The sequence below is a fragment of the Notechis scutatus genome, chromosome 1 (genome assembly GCF_049901735.1).
Source record: "Notechis scutatus isolate UNSWTSFEM ecotype Mainland chromosome 1, rNotScu1.2, whole genome shotgun sequence".
Classification (NCBI taxonomy): domain Eukaryota; kingdom Metazoa; phylum Chordata; class Lepidosauria; order Squamata; family Elapidae; genus Notechis; species Notechis scutatus.
The window spans coordinates 214746861-214761602 of record NC_142009.1 but is presented as its reverse complement, the minus strand read 5'-3'; the positions used below and the strand labels follow the sequence as shown (position 1 = coordinate 214761602).

At 42.3% G+C, this 14742-nt stretch overlaps 1 protein-coding gene across 1 annotated transcript; it reads right to left on the bottom strand.

Moving 5' to 3' along the window:
• Nucleotides 1-1873: 1873 nt before the first annotated feature.
• DTX3L (deltex E3 ubiquitin ligase 3L) lies at nucleotides 1874-13604 on the bottom strand. Its single transcript, XM_026665423.2, has 5 exons — nucleotides 13343-13604; nucleotides 11133-11356; nucleotides 7409-8947; nucleotides 4203-4420; nucleotides 1874-2941 (listed from the first exon to the last, which is right to left on the bottom strand). Exons 1-5 carry the CDS (start codon nucleotides 13536-13538, stop codon nucleotides 2872-2874), a joined length of 2247 nt encoding a protein of 748 aa, XP_026521208.2. The 5' UTR covers nucleotides 13539-13604; the 3' UTR covers nucleotides 1874-2871.
• Nucleotides 13605-14742: the final 1138 nt, after the last annotated feature.

Genomic DNA, 14742 nt, shown 5'->3' with positions numbered 1-14742 from the left:
GTTCTGCTGTGCCAGATTTAGATTAGCTAGAAAGCAGGAAACCATTCGATTTCTTGCTTTCTAGCTAATCTTTAGATCTTTGGCTCTGCTTTTAAGCAGAGCCTAACCTTCCTTATGACTGAAGTTTCTATTATTCAGTGCAGGTAGCCGATGGCAGAATCATAGATCTCTAAGTGAATCTGTGATTATGTGAGCAACTCCATCTACCTGCCTGCTTTGCCTGATTTTGGATAAAAGTTCTTTTTTTACAAAAAATTCAATATTTACATATTTATAATATTACATACAAGCCATACCCAGCCAGTCACATGACCAAGCCACACCCACAAATTAGGCCACACCCACAGAACCAGTTAAATTTGAATACCCCTGCCTCTGTGTGAGACGGGGGGCGGGGGAGAGAAAGGTTAGATCTCTCCCCCTCCCTCTCCCCCACTAACATCAGCAAGCCACTGTCAGTCAAAATTCATATTAGTGGTCCCCGGGATTTAAAATTAGGAGTTTGGTGTTCCCTGAGGTCCAAAAGGTGGGTGACCCCTGGTTTAAACCACAGTTCAGTTCTGAGTCTTCCAAGTCTTTCAGTTCCTTAATTGGCCATGCTGATGAAAATTGGAATCCATTGGAGAACCATCGGTGGGTTTGGGAAAGCTTGTAACCCTCCAGAAAACCTGCATTTGTTTCATCTTGCACTTGTGCTAATAGTAATGTGTGAATCAGAGGGATTCCACCCTTTTCTAATCTGAAAATTGGGGCACAGCAGAGATGGTTTTCCTGGAATCATGTAGTTTGAGTAGAAAAAAAACACCAATTTGCCATGTAAACCCTAAACTTATCAGAAAGTATCCTTGAGGTGCCAAACCCAGGTAATCCTTGTTATGACCATAACTTGAGCCATTATTTCTGTTAAGCAAGGTGGTTGTTGGGTAAGGAATCATGTTTGATTTTACAAACTGTTTTGCCATTGTCATTAAGTGAATGCAGTAGTTAAGTGAGCCATGATAAGTAAATCTGGTTTCTCCAATGGATTTTAAGATTGCAAATAGCACTCACAAGGCCCTAGTACTTTGCAACGTTGCAAACACCTAAAATCTGATCATTTGAAGGGTATGTGCTATGGTCATTATATGAGAATTGGTCATTTTTTTCAGTGCCATCGTAAGTTTGTTCATTAAATTAGTGGTTGTAAATTGAGGACTATCTACCAGACAGTTCATGGTCAAAACAAGGTATTTTCTCTATATAAATCATTGCAGAGAGAGAAATCAAAGTCTGAAAGTTGGAGGAGAGTGGTGTAGTGCAGTGGCCCCCAACCTTTTTTGTACCGCGGCCCGGTACCGGCATCACAAAATGATCCGCGGCCCGGTACCGGCATCAGCACGCATGACAAGGCAAGGCGAGCCGAGCGACCGGCCAGCCAGCCGTCCCCGCTTCTCCCCGCCACCTTCAACTCCTCCTTTGTACCTTTTTGTGCTTTTTGTGCTTTCTTAATCTCCGCCGCCATGCCGGGACTGAGCTCTTCGTTCAAGCCCCCTTTGATGAAACTAAGGCGCGAGGATTCCTTCAGGACCCAAACGCCGCTTTCCAACCGGAAAAGCTCACCCGGAAGCACTTTCGCGTCAAACAAGATGGTGGCGCCAGAAAACCGGCGGCCTGGTAGGAAATGTTCCACGGCCCGGTACCGGTCCGCGGCCTGGTGGTTGGGTGTAGTAGTTCAAGCCCACTGATACTGGAGAACTCAGGATGTCCCTTAGTCTGAGCTACTCCACAGGGCATTTGGTTGTAAGAATAAAAGTCATCTTTAGAGCTCATGGAGAAAGGAGGGTTGCGATTCCGATTCATACAGTCTCTTCAAATAGAACAAATCGCACACAACGAGAGTAAGCTTTTTATTGTTCCTTGGTTATATTTCACAATAGGTCATGGAACATACACACTGGCTGAAACTGAGTGAGCCATATACCATATCATTGCCTGAAACTGAAAAGCAAAGATTATGCTTTCAAGTCATTGTTCTCCAGAAAGAAAAGCCTGCCTAACATAACCAAAAAATGTATTTTCTTCCAAATGGAGAACTTTAAACGAGGAGCGGGAGGAGATTCCATTAGGAAATGCCTCAAAACAACAGGGGCTCATGTGTGTGAACCTTAAGTAAATACAGTTTTAAAAAATAGTAATTTTACATGACATTGATTTTAATGGTTTCTGATTCAAACACTGATTCATTTTCTTTCAGGCCCACTCTATTTTGAGACATGGTGGGTGGACGAAGGGAGAGAGTTGGAGGGAGAGGGGAGGGGAGAGAGAGCTCCAAAATTGGTTGAAGCTGCAGTTAGCAACTTTAAATTGAGAAAGAAAAGCAAGGCATTGAGCAAGATTTTCACCTGCCCTAACTGTACTCCTCCTCAAGGGAGGGAGAGGCAGGGCACCAATAACGCCAAGCTCTTCAGCCACCATCCTGTTTTAATATCCAGCCTGCTAAAATGTAAGACTAAATAGCAGTTCTCTTAAATGTTAAAGATTCACAACATAGTAAGGGCACTGACAGCAGACTTAAAAATGGAAATTACAAACTGAAATTCAAAACGATATCAAATGATGTAATCATAGAGACTAATTATCCATGCGTAGTCATATCTAGGCTTGACATTAACACAATTGCAATGAAGACATTAATGGAGTTCGTTTCTATGTAATATTTTTGGATTGCAGCTTCAATCAAAACTATTAACAATTCTTTCATTAATTTAACAATTGTCGTGAAATTCTAGAAAGCAAAAAATACTGCCAAAGCTATTGTTTATTAATTCTTCTCTACTAAATTAAAATGATATATATATAGACAAGTTAGACTGCTCACAGAAATAAAAATATTCATTCAATTCCTTTTGCCTTCAGCTCTTCTCTAACACGTTTCAGATAATCAGGATCAGGATAACCAAAACTAGAAAGGAGACAAGAGATTTGCTTAAATCAAGGAAGCACGAAACACAAACGTTTAATAATACTATCCAATGCTGAGTAGAACTATTTTAAAAATGGTTTGCAAATACATAAACTGATTTAACAGTTTAAATTATACTTAAGGAAAAAATAATCTAATTTCACTGATGAATGAGTAAGGAATAAGATGATGTACGTAATAATGTTGATACAAAGATCTAATAGAAAATTGGTAACTCACGGTTGAATTGTGGGGTTCTTGATGCTGAGTTTGGTTGGTTTGCAAGAAAACAACCAAGTTCAGAGAACACCAAGGGCCCCACAACACAAAGATCTTCCTGATGTTTACAATTTCTACTGAAAATAATTTACCATAATAACACACATTAATTAAAAAACACACACATTAATTAAAAAAAACCGATTCTATCCCAAAGAGAAACTTGGATTCGGGTCCTCTTTTGAAAAAACCAGCACTCCTACCCATTGAAACCAGGTTTTCAATGCAGCACATTTTCTTTCTAACCTAGCCCAATATTGGCTGAAGCACCCCTAGGGAGCTTGGATTTTAAGGAAGGTTAAGGAAATCCATGGAAGGAAAGCGTCGCCATCTTCTTCCAGGCCTTTTGCCTACATGCACTTCTCATTTCCAGATCCACCCCTCTTTTAGACAATGTGGAATAGGAAGAGAGAATGTGCTCTGAGGAAGAGAACTTCACTTGGACTTCCCTGCTCTTCATCAAAATCTACCCCAGTCCATTCCAAACATATTTGGAACACTTGAAAGGGGGGAGGGAACCAGTGAGTAGTGAAAGGATGTTCCTGTTCAGATTGAATGGGAAGTCTGATTGCCACGAGCTATTAGATCAGGGGAGACCCCGATCTCATGGCTGGCTGAGAAATTCTGGGAGCTAAAGTCCACAAGTCTTAAAAGTTGCCAAGTTTGGAGGTCCCTGTATGACATCAACCATTCCTAGCATACACTGGATTACAAATCTCATGTTCCCAGAACATGGGTATTGTAATCCCATATAACTAAAAACCACCCAACAGGAAACAATTGTTTTATACTATTTCACTGACAGCAAAATATCTCTTTGTGATTGAAAACCAAAGTATGTTTGCTTCACTCGGCTTGGTGGCGATATGGATTTTATCTTGACGAGTTCTAGAATAATCACAATTGCGTGCAAAATTATATCAGGGGAAATCTATTATTCTTCATCCGGAAAAAAAAAATAACAACAAAAAATTGAACTTACTTTTTTTCTCCTCCATAAATAGAAGTTTTGTGATGAATATCATTCCAAGTAACCACGTCATTCGCACCAGTTGTTCGCGACTGGCCCACTGTGAAAACCAAATCTTGTTCAAAGGCCCGTTGCAGCAATTTCAAAATTTCTCTTCCTTCTTTGTTGTCAGGTAAGTATGCTGTGCGGGATGTTCCATGAAAAGGTTTCCCTGGGTGAGGATGCCTTTCCTGGTTTGGAAAGACTCAGAAATATTAACATACTCGGCTTGTTTCAGATTTCATTTGCAAGAGGCTAACTGTTGTGTAGCTATTCTGATCTGAAGTTGAAATGATGCAGTGGAAGGGACATATTTGTTGCACTGTTACCAAACTCTAGTGGCTCTCCCTGGCACTGACAACCCTGGGAAACCCTGTGCTTGAGTTACATAAACAGTAAGGAAGCACCAGTAAGGCACAATAATCTTGGTGCATGCTGTCATCCTCTCCTTGAATTGAACATCTATTTTGCTGGAGCTGCAAGATTTCTGTGAACCTAGGACAGTGATGGTGAATCACGCATGTCAAAGATAACATGCCATGACATCTTGGGGGAACATGTGGGCATGAACCAACTCTCGACAACTACTATAGTGGTACCTTGGTATTCAACTGCTTTGAAACTCATTGAATTTGGTGCATTTTGACACAAAAATTTTGTCCCAGTACTCATCACGTTTGCTACTCCACACAGACAGCTACAATTTGTGTTCAGTGTTAGCTGCCTGGTGACATTATTCCTTATGGCAAAAATCTGTCTGGAACTCATTGTTTTCGGTATTTGTGCCTTCTGGAACCAATTAACGCCGAGTTAATTGGTTCCAGTGGTACTTTGGTACTCATTGTTAATTCTCATGTGATACTTGAAGACTGTGGAGGCCGTGGGAGAAAGGGATCTGCTCTCAAGCAGACCTTGCAGAAGTCAAGCATGAGGGCCGTGCTATGGTGTGGCCTCAGAACCTCCCAAAATTACATGAGAAGAGAGCAAGCTTCCACTTAAGCTGCAAAGGCCATGAGAAAGCATTCTCTGAAGCTATTTTAAGGGTCTTGTGTGACCTGGAGCAGCCTCAGGTAGTTCATACGGTCCTCTCAACAGAAAGGGAACACCATCAGAAGGTCAGCAGTGTATGGCAGATCCTGGGGAACGCAGGGCTAGGGGCAATTGCACCATTCCCCAAGAATTTGAAGAACAATGTGAGGTGACACTAGGACTGAAGCTGCAGTCCAGGTCTCTAATTCAGACCCAACCTCAGCGCTATTCCTATGTTCTGCTGGTTCAATGACCATCTAGACCAGGGGTCCCCAACCACCGATCCACGGACCGGGCCGCTGGTTGCTGGGCGCCACCATCTTTTTTTGATGAAAAAGTGCTTCCGGTGAGCTTTTCCGGTAGAAAGCTCACCGGAAGCACTTTTTCATCAAAAAAGATGGCGGCGCCCAGCTGATGCCGGGACCGGCCGCGGCGCCCAGCTGATGCCGGTACCGGGCCGCGACAAAAAGGTTGGGGATCACTGATCTAGACCACTCTCTTTTGTTCTGTGTGTGTGTGTGTGTATGTGTGTGTGTGTGTGTCTCATACCAACCGAGTCAAGTTTGGCATTTTCCAAAGTTTTGACACTCTGAGCCCAAATAGTTCGCATCAATTTAGGAAAGGACACAGCTCCCTGGAGAAGGAGCCAAGATGTGCAACATGCTACCATCACCATCATCCTTCCAAAGCATCTTTTCTGCTTCAGATGCAGCTACATAGCCATACAAATTACAAAACAGGGCATTCTCAGCTATAGTCCACTTAATCATCATCTGATGCCCAACAACAGGCCAGCCACGTTTCTGGCAAGGTCCCTCATGTATGACATGAACTGATAGATCACTTGTTCTTAGCTTCAATCTCAAGCAGAATGTCCTTCTACTGCAGAGATAAAAATGCACTTCCTTCCTTTCATTCCATTGTACTAGTCCATTTCAACTTCTCCCGCCCTCATCTGTTTGTTTTTTTTGTACCAACTTATGCTCAGATCTTTCTGGATGGTCGGGAAGCTTCTATTGAGGAATTTAAGCTATGGCAAAAGAACATAATGGTAGCCAACCCCACCTTCATTAAGCTCTTGGTTTTATTGATTTCTACAGTAGCTCTAGTAATAATCCCTAGAGATACGTAAAGAAAACTCAACATGACATAGGGAAAGATCTCAGTAGTAGTCCATTGAAGATTTCTATAAATCTTCCAAAGATTTCTTATGAAAATAGTAATAACACTTAGACTTAATTATTGCCCATAGTGCTTTATAGCATTCTGGGAGCACTTTACAAATATCAGCATACTGCCCCCATCCATCTGGTTCCTCATTTTTCCAAACTTGGAATGATGTAAGGCTGAGTCAACCTTGAGCCAATCAGGATCGAACTCCAGGCTGTGGGTACAGTTAGCTCGCAATACTGCATTCCAACCACTGCGTCACCTTACACGGACATTTTCTACGAATAAACTTGTGTCCCCAACATGGCACAAAGGTCACTAGTCTCAGCAAAGCATCGCTTAATATTCTTACCAGGCTCCTGATTTTGTTCCTGTAACATTTATTTTAATTCAAAATAAGCAAGAAGCATGCCTGCCAAAAAATAAGAAAACCAGCCTCTAACAGAACCTAATAAAATATATTGGCCCAACATAGACTTTGGCATTTCAAGCAAATGTGGCAAATATGGTGGGGTGGTTGCAACCAGACTTTCACTCCTATCCAAGACTGAAGACCTCCTTCCTATAAAAAAGAAAGATCTTTGGTACAACAGGCAGACTATTAGGAGAAGTGGGGTGACTGAATAGTGGGCAATTTGAATTGTGAAAACAAACCCAGGGAGAGATTAAGTCCCATCCACCACTTGCATTACCACTATCCTATGATAATCATGGTTCAGAGTATTTGGCCATGGATGCGCCATCACTACTGGTGCATCTTCAACTCTTGAGAGGACATAAGAGCAGGTGGGTATGCACTCCATTCTAGCCTCTGCATAGATGTTTAGAAGACTTCTAAAGATTTTTAGATCTCTTGCTTGTACACTCCCAACTGAATTGCTATTACATTATTTCCTTGGAATGTAAAATATTTTTAAAAAAACTGAAACACAAGAGGGTGACTAATTATGGCACAGAAACATACTGTTGCTCCAACTTACTGTTTGAATGCCATCAAATATATGGTAATGAATAGTGATGGTTCCAGAATTCTGATGACCAGGAAGGGAAATTCTAGTTTTGCGGACATCCATTGTCCCTGGGGGCTGATTTCCTTTTATATTCCCGTAGACAACATTGCACACAGGGCAGACTGGCTTGTAATTCATTGCTGTTTCTATGCAGGGTGCACAAAATGCATGCTTGCATTTGGGTAGCACTTTTTTCTGGTAGATTTTAATCAGGCAGATGGGACAGCACTCCTCTTGCTGGACTTCCGATGCCTTCCCTACTGGCGGCTCCCGAGAAAGAACCTGCTGCATTTTGTGATCTCTTTGTGACTCAAAGGATGTGCCTGGGGAATCAGGAACACTGGAATCAGGAATGGCTGTTGCTTCACTATTTACAGGTACAATTTCCTCACTTTTCAGGGACTCCATGATGTGCTTCTCAGCAAGCAGTATGTCTTCAGGAAGACCGTAAATGAACAGGTTGTTTTCCTTTAGACACAGTTCTACTTTGGGATGTTCATGTTGGAAACATCTAAATAAATCCTTCCATTTTCTTTTCCAATCTTCCAGAAGTTTCAAAGGAATTTCTTTCACTTGTGGCGTTTCTAAATGTATCAGGTATTCATACTGAAATTGCTCAGAAGCTTGTGAAGAACGATCTGCAGGTGCATATGATTGGGGCATAAAAATGATGCCTGTTAACTGATCACCATGACAATGTTTCTCTTCCATTCTAGTACAATACTGGTTGTTTATTAATTCAATTATCGGATTTAACTTTGGTTTGAGAAATGCAAATACCGCAGTGTTAACTTCAATGCCAGATGGCTGTGCATGGGGATGATTTTTTTCATTCCAGCTCTTTGCTGTCATTTCATTTAACAATGCCTTTGCATCTGAAACGTCCTTTGTGGGGCCTTGAAGAATAGCTGTGTCCTTAATAATTTTAATAATAAGGTGTTTGCATTTGCTTTTTATCATCTCACATGTCTGGCTGTCAATGAAAGGAAATGTTTCCTGTTTTAGATCTCCTGCAACTTTCTGAAAAAGTAGGACAAATTCCTCCTGAGCTTTCTTAGTAAAGTTTGGTATCCCCATTGAAGAAAACCAGACAGAAGTAACTCCATTCTCAGTGTTGCCCGTTTCTAATTTTACACTGAACGTCTCCTCGATTTTTTTAATTTCTTCCTTGTAGGCTTGTCCAAAATATTCAAAGATACCTGAAGGAACTTCCATCTTGGCCAGTTCTTCTAAATCACTCCTGTATCGTCTGTTGTGATTTTCCTTTCCTTCAACACAATTGTCCTGCTTTCTGGGTTGCAAAAATTCACTGCCACCATGGTCTCTAAGAAGCTTCTCAAAATGACTGTGTAACTTTTCAATATCCTCATACTGTCCCACCACCTTTTCAATACCAAGATGACTTGACATTTTGTCTATTTTTAAGGTGTGACATACAGTGATCACCTGATCTCTCTGCTCTTTAGTGAGCAAGTCAGTATTCAAGGTGGCAGAGACCTCAAGAAATATCTAAAAATAAATAGAGGAGGAGGAGAACACAAGAAATGTGAGCCAGTACAATAAAAATGATACACGAGATTTAACATAAAGTACTCTACGTTAACATAAAGGTCTTCTACAGTGAAGAATTTCACAGTGAGTTAGTGTCTTCCTTCTTTAGTCATTTTCTGGTATCAGTCTATTCCTTCTAATAAACAAGGTTTTCCAGCATGGCAAATATACTCTCCTACACTTTGGCTTTTAAAGAAGCCTAAATGCTTATATTGCAAATTAGCAGATATACACTGCTCAAAAAAATAAAGGGAACACAAAAATAAGACATCCTAAATCTGAATGAATGAAATATTCTTATTAAATACTTTGTTCATTACATAGTTGAATGTGCTGACAACAAAATCACACAAAAATTATCAATGGAAATCAAATTTAGCAACCCATGGAGGTCTGGATTTGGAGTGACACTCAAAATTAAAGTGGAAAAAAACACTACAGGCTGATCCAACTTTGATGTAATGTCATTAAAACAAGTCAAAATGAGGCTCAGTAGTGTGTGTGGCCTCCACGTGCCTGTATGACCTCCCTACAATGCCTGGGCATGCTCCTGATGAGGTGGCTGGTTGTCTCCTGAGGGATCTCCTCCGACACCTGGACTAAAGCATCCCCCAACTCCTGGACAGTCTGTGGTGCAACGTGGCATTGGTGGATGGAGCAAGACATGATGTCCCAGATGTGCTCAATTGGATTCAGATCTGGGAAATGGGCGGGCCAGTCCATAGCATCAATGCCTTCATCTTGCAGGAACTGCTGACACACTCCAGCCACATGAGGTCTAGCATTGTCTTGCATTAGGAGGAACCCATGGCCAACCACACCAGCATATGGTCTCACAAGGGGTCTGAGGATCTCACCTTGGTACCTAATGGCAGTCAGGTTACTTCTGGCGAGTACATGGAGGGCTGTGTGGCCCCCTAAAGAAATACCACACATCATTACTGACCCACTGCCAAACCAGTCATGCTGGAGGATGTTGCAGGCAGCAGAACGTTCTCCACGGTGTCTCCGGACCCTGTCACGTCTGTCACATGTGCTCAGTGTGAACCTGCTTTCATCTGTGAAGAGCACAGGGCACCAATGGCGAATTTGCCAATCTTAGTGTTCTCTGGCAAATGCCAAATGTCCTGCACGGTGTTGGGCTGTAAGCACAACCTCCACCTGTGGATGTCGGGCCCTCATACCACCCTCATGGAGTCTGTTTCTGACTGTTTGAGCAACCACATGCTGGAGTCATTTTGCAGGGCTCTGGCAGTGCTCTTCCTGTCCCTCCTTGCACAAAGGCGGAGGTAGCGGTCCTGATGCTTGGTTGTTGCCCTCCTACAGCCTCCTCCATGTCTCCTGATGTACTGGCCTGGTAGTGCCTCCATGCTCTGGACACTACGCTGACAGACACAGCAAACCTTCTTGCTACAGCTCGCATTGATGTGCCATCCTGGATGAGCTGCACTACCTGAGCCACTTGTGTGGGTTGTAGACTCCGTCTCATGCTACCACTAGAGTGAAAGCACCGCCAGTATTCAAAAGTGACCAAACCATCAGCCAGAAAGAAATTGAGAAGTGGTCTGTGGTCACCACGTGCAGAACCACTCCTTTATTGGGGATGTCTTGCTAACTGCCTATGCTTTCCACCTGTTGTCTATTCCATTTGCACAACAGCATGTGAAATGGATTGTCAATCAGTGTTGCTACCTAAGTGGACAGTTCGATTTCACAGAAGTGTGATTGACTTGGAGTTACATTGTGTTGTTTAAGTGTTCCCTTTATTTTTTTGATCAGTGTATAAAAAGGAGGTCAGTTTTTATAAAAACTATTTTTAAAAAAGCTTTACAAACTTTTTGGGTATTTTGAATTTGTTAAACTTTTTTGTTCATCTGTATTTTCTTCTATGACACAGATGTGCATGTGCACACACATGCATACCCACATTTATACCAAATAACAATACCTAACAAATAACCTATCTGGGGCTTGGTTTTACTAATTGGGAGGATGGAAGTGTCATTATTGTGTAAAATTAATTTATTGAACATACAATATCTCACAACATTGAAGATTCAGGATTTTCTATGGTCACATGTAATGTGGAGATAGTTGGGAGCTAACATAAGCATTCTAAAGTTAAGTAAACTTAGAAGATTACCTTTTTTCTAGCACTTTCATGACCACGCTTGTTTTTAAAATCATTCTGAAGGGGCAAAAAGTTTGGAGAAAATGAAGTTGAAGGTGAGCCTATCGCGTTGTTTGTAAACATTGTTTCTGCAGCATCAACCATAGCCAACTCCGAATCTGACAAAATTCTTATCTCCAAAGTTACTCCCCCAACTTCTATAGTATGTCCACGATGGGCCTTCACACGCTGCTTCACTATATCATGTTAAGAAAAAAAATAGAATGATTAAAGTACATGTCTTGCTTGCTTATATTTTTTAGTCATTTACACCATAATAGGGTGCACACATTACACAAAGCCCCTCTTTGAAGGAGATGAGCAGTTTATAAATATAAACAATAAATTGTTCAGTTAGTATTAGCGTATTGTATCAACTCAATCACAGAGATACACAATTTATAGAAATGTTATATAAACATAGCAGTTTATAGAAACCTGAGATGCATCATGCGTTGGCCATGCCCACACCCGGTTTAGTGAAAGGGGAAAAAGTCATGATACGTCATGTGACACCGCAAGTTTGATATCCCTGATCTACAATCTCCTTCAAATACTTTTTAAAATCTGTTTAGGACCTTGCTCAATTTTTCCCTTCGCTCAGTGCTTCCCAAACTTAGCAGCTTCCAGAGAGAGGCCTCCAAAGTTCTTCAGGCAGCAGGGCCATTTTTTTGGGAGTTGACACCCAAATCTTTGGAAGTTGCCATAGTTGAGAAGTATGGCTAATTCAATGATTTCTTATAAGAGAGAAAGACGTTCTGTAGTCTGTAGCTATTTTGGAAAACATATGAAAATGTGACTTTGCAAAACACATTGGCTCATGCAAATAATTCCTCCTTCTGGCAGCCATGTTCTTTCAAAATTCATGCAGTTGCTTTGAAGGTCATCCCCATTGTACCTATTCAGGAACACACCTTTCAGCTGGGGCTGCCATCAAGTGAGACACAATGCATGAATACACCTGTACAAATTCTTGGAGAAAGCCTTTGAAGCAGCTGTGCCGCCACTTCCAGAGGATGTGGCTGTATTAAAGCTCCAAGGGTTGTTTCTCTCTCACCAAAACACTTTGTAAAGGGCTTTTCTCAAATGCTAGTCTTATCATACCAGAAAGCAGCCGATTATTAAGATCATCCACTCCATAATAATGCAAAAAGCTCATCACTACCCCCTTTGACAAAAGGTTTTTTTCATGGGAATTCAGGGAAGCTGCAATCTCTAACCTTAGCCCTAACTCCAAAGTAAGCCAAGTACACTTGCTCTAGCTGCAGGGAGATGTGTCAGAAAAAGACTGAACTTGATCCGAACTGTTTTGTACTGGGGGAAAAATATCACACATTTTAAAACCGGGGCTTGCTCTTTCTATGCCTTCGAAACGCTCTTGATATTTTGGCTCAGAATGCGCAGCACACTTCTACATCATGATTTAACTAGAAACTTATTATATCTCAGCATGTTCTGGCTAGTCTATAGTGTGGATTATTTTAATCAAAAGTTAAGGTGTGTTACAACAATCAATCCCTGGCAAATATCAGGGATTTGAATCAGCAGCTCCCCCCACCCCCCAAGGGAGAAAATGGCGTTGGCCTTAACAACATCATCATAAAATCCAGAGTTGGAAGGCTGAGAAGCCTATCTATCCCATTTTAAGAAAAACAAAGGTGACGGGCATAATTTCTACCCAATTTTCCAATTTGAAAAAACAAAAACAAAAAAACAATGTTCCTCCTTCTCTTCCAGCTCCATTTCCCACACAGCTTGGTTGCCGATTCACACTAAAGGGAAATTAAAAAGGACTCTTGAAAAAAGAAAGAAAAAAGGTTTCGGGGTAAACTTGCCAATCTCCTTCACGAAAAGTCGAAAAAAAAAAAAAAAAGCTTCCGGGGCTTTTAAACAGCCTCGAAACAAGCTAGCAAAGGATCTGATCTCATATCCCAGGAATAAAGTCGTCTATTAGACTTCTGACGCTCATGTATGCATTGGGAAAACCAGCCCTTTCCCGGAATATCCTCCTCCTCCTCCCCCGTGAAGGATAATCATAATTACTCTTATTAAGTCCTAACGGAGCTTATCCTTCCAAAAACTACCGTGAAATGGATCGCCATAGCTGCAATAGGTCAAAAATCCCCACTGAAGCCCACGAATCCCGCCGGGTCGCTCCCTTCTCGCCCCGCAAGGATACATACCTTCTTCCGACCAGAACCGCACCGAATAGACGCCCCGTTCGCGGTCTTCCACTCTCACGTTGCACTCGCCGCCGCCCGATTTCTTCGGGGACTGGAAATAAATCTGCAACTTGGCCTCCAGTTTCTCTTGGAAGAAACCGGGAGGGGAAACCTCGACAAACAGCGGAGTCACGCAGTAAGCCATGGCCACCGCCATTCTTCCACCTGCCCCTCCTTTAAGGAAGCTTTCGCTTTCGTTTCTCTCGCAAGCGACCTGGCCCGAGAGCTATACAAGGAAGCCAGAACGCCTCCCCTCCTTTGCACGCCGCGACGTAATGCAGCGTCGCGCTGCGTCTCCGGCCTCCTGCGCCGCCCTCTGCCTGGCCGAGAAAGCGCAGCAGCCAGCTGAGAGAGAGGGCCGCTGTTTTCAGCCGGGGTTTCCCGCGGAAGGTTTCTCGGGAGAGGGCCGCAGGGAAGCAGCGAGCGAGCGAAGTTCTCCTCTTCGCTCTGCAGGAATGACACGTGTTCCTCGCTTGATCTTGATTGTATTAACTTAGGGTTGTATTATTTACAGATACAGATAATCAAGAGTTGGAAGGGACCTTGTAGGTCATCTAGTCCAACTCCCTCCTCCCCCGCTCCCGCGCCTAAGGAGGGTCTTCAAACTTGACAGCTTTAAGACTTGTAGACTTCAACTCCCAGAAATCCTCCCCAGTCTTAGCTCAGGAATTCTGGGAGTTGGAAATCCACAAGTCTTAAAACTGCCAAATTTGAAGACCCTTGCCCCACACTATTACTGACAGATGGCAGTCCAATCTCTTCTTGAAAGTCTCAAGTGATGGCGCTCCCACAACTTCCGAGGGCAAGCTGTTCCATTGGTTGATTGTTCTCACTGTCAGAAAGTTTCTCCTTATTTCCAGGTTAAATCTCTCCTTGTTCAGTTTCCATCCATTATTCCTTGTCCAGCCTTTGGGTGCTTTAGAAAATAGCTTGACCCCTTCCTCTTTTTTAGGCTCTCTGTGGGAAGCCACCCCCAGAAGAATAAAATATTTTGGGGGATATTAAAAGAGGTGGAATATTATATTTCCCCAAAGGAGAAATGGAGAAACATGCTCCAGGCTCAATGTCCTGCGTAGTAAAACAACTTCCAGCAGAAATCTTTAGAGATGGAGATTTGGGGGCCATTAAGAAAACTCGGCCAATCTGTTCATAAGCAAAACATCTTCAGCTCCAAGGTGATGGGATTAAGGGAGATAGGACATGACCTTTTAGGATATTGAAAGAGCATAGTGATCAAACCAATATTTGCTGTTTACTTCTGATATGATATACTGCTAGAAATCATTTATTAGGAATTAAGCTTTGTTACTGGCTTCTGCTTATATGACTGTATACTGTCAGGGTTAGGGTTAGGGATTGTA

Bases quoted from the DNA above. Each gene is read 5' to 3' on its own strand.
- DTX3L (XM_026665423.2), bottom strand. From the start codon at position 13,538: ATGGCGGTGGCCATGGCTTACTGCGTGACTCCGCTGTTTGTCGAGGTT. The intron at 8,948-11,132 runs GTAATCTTCTAA...ATTTATTTTTAG, and splicing joins ATGAAAGTGCTAGAAAAAAG to ATATTTCTTGAGGTCTCTGC. The intron at 4,421-7,408 runs GTAAGTTGGAGC...TTTCCAAACCAG, and splicing joins TATTTGATGGCATTCAAACA to GAAAGGCATCCTCACCCAGG.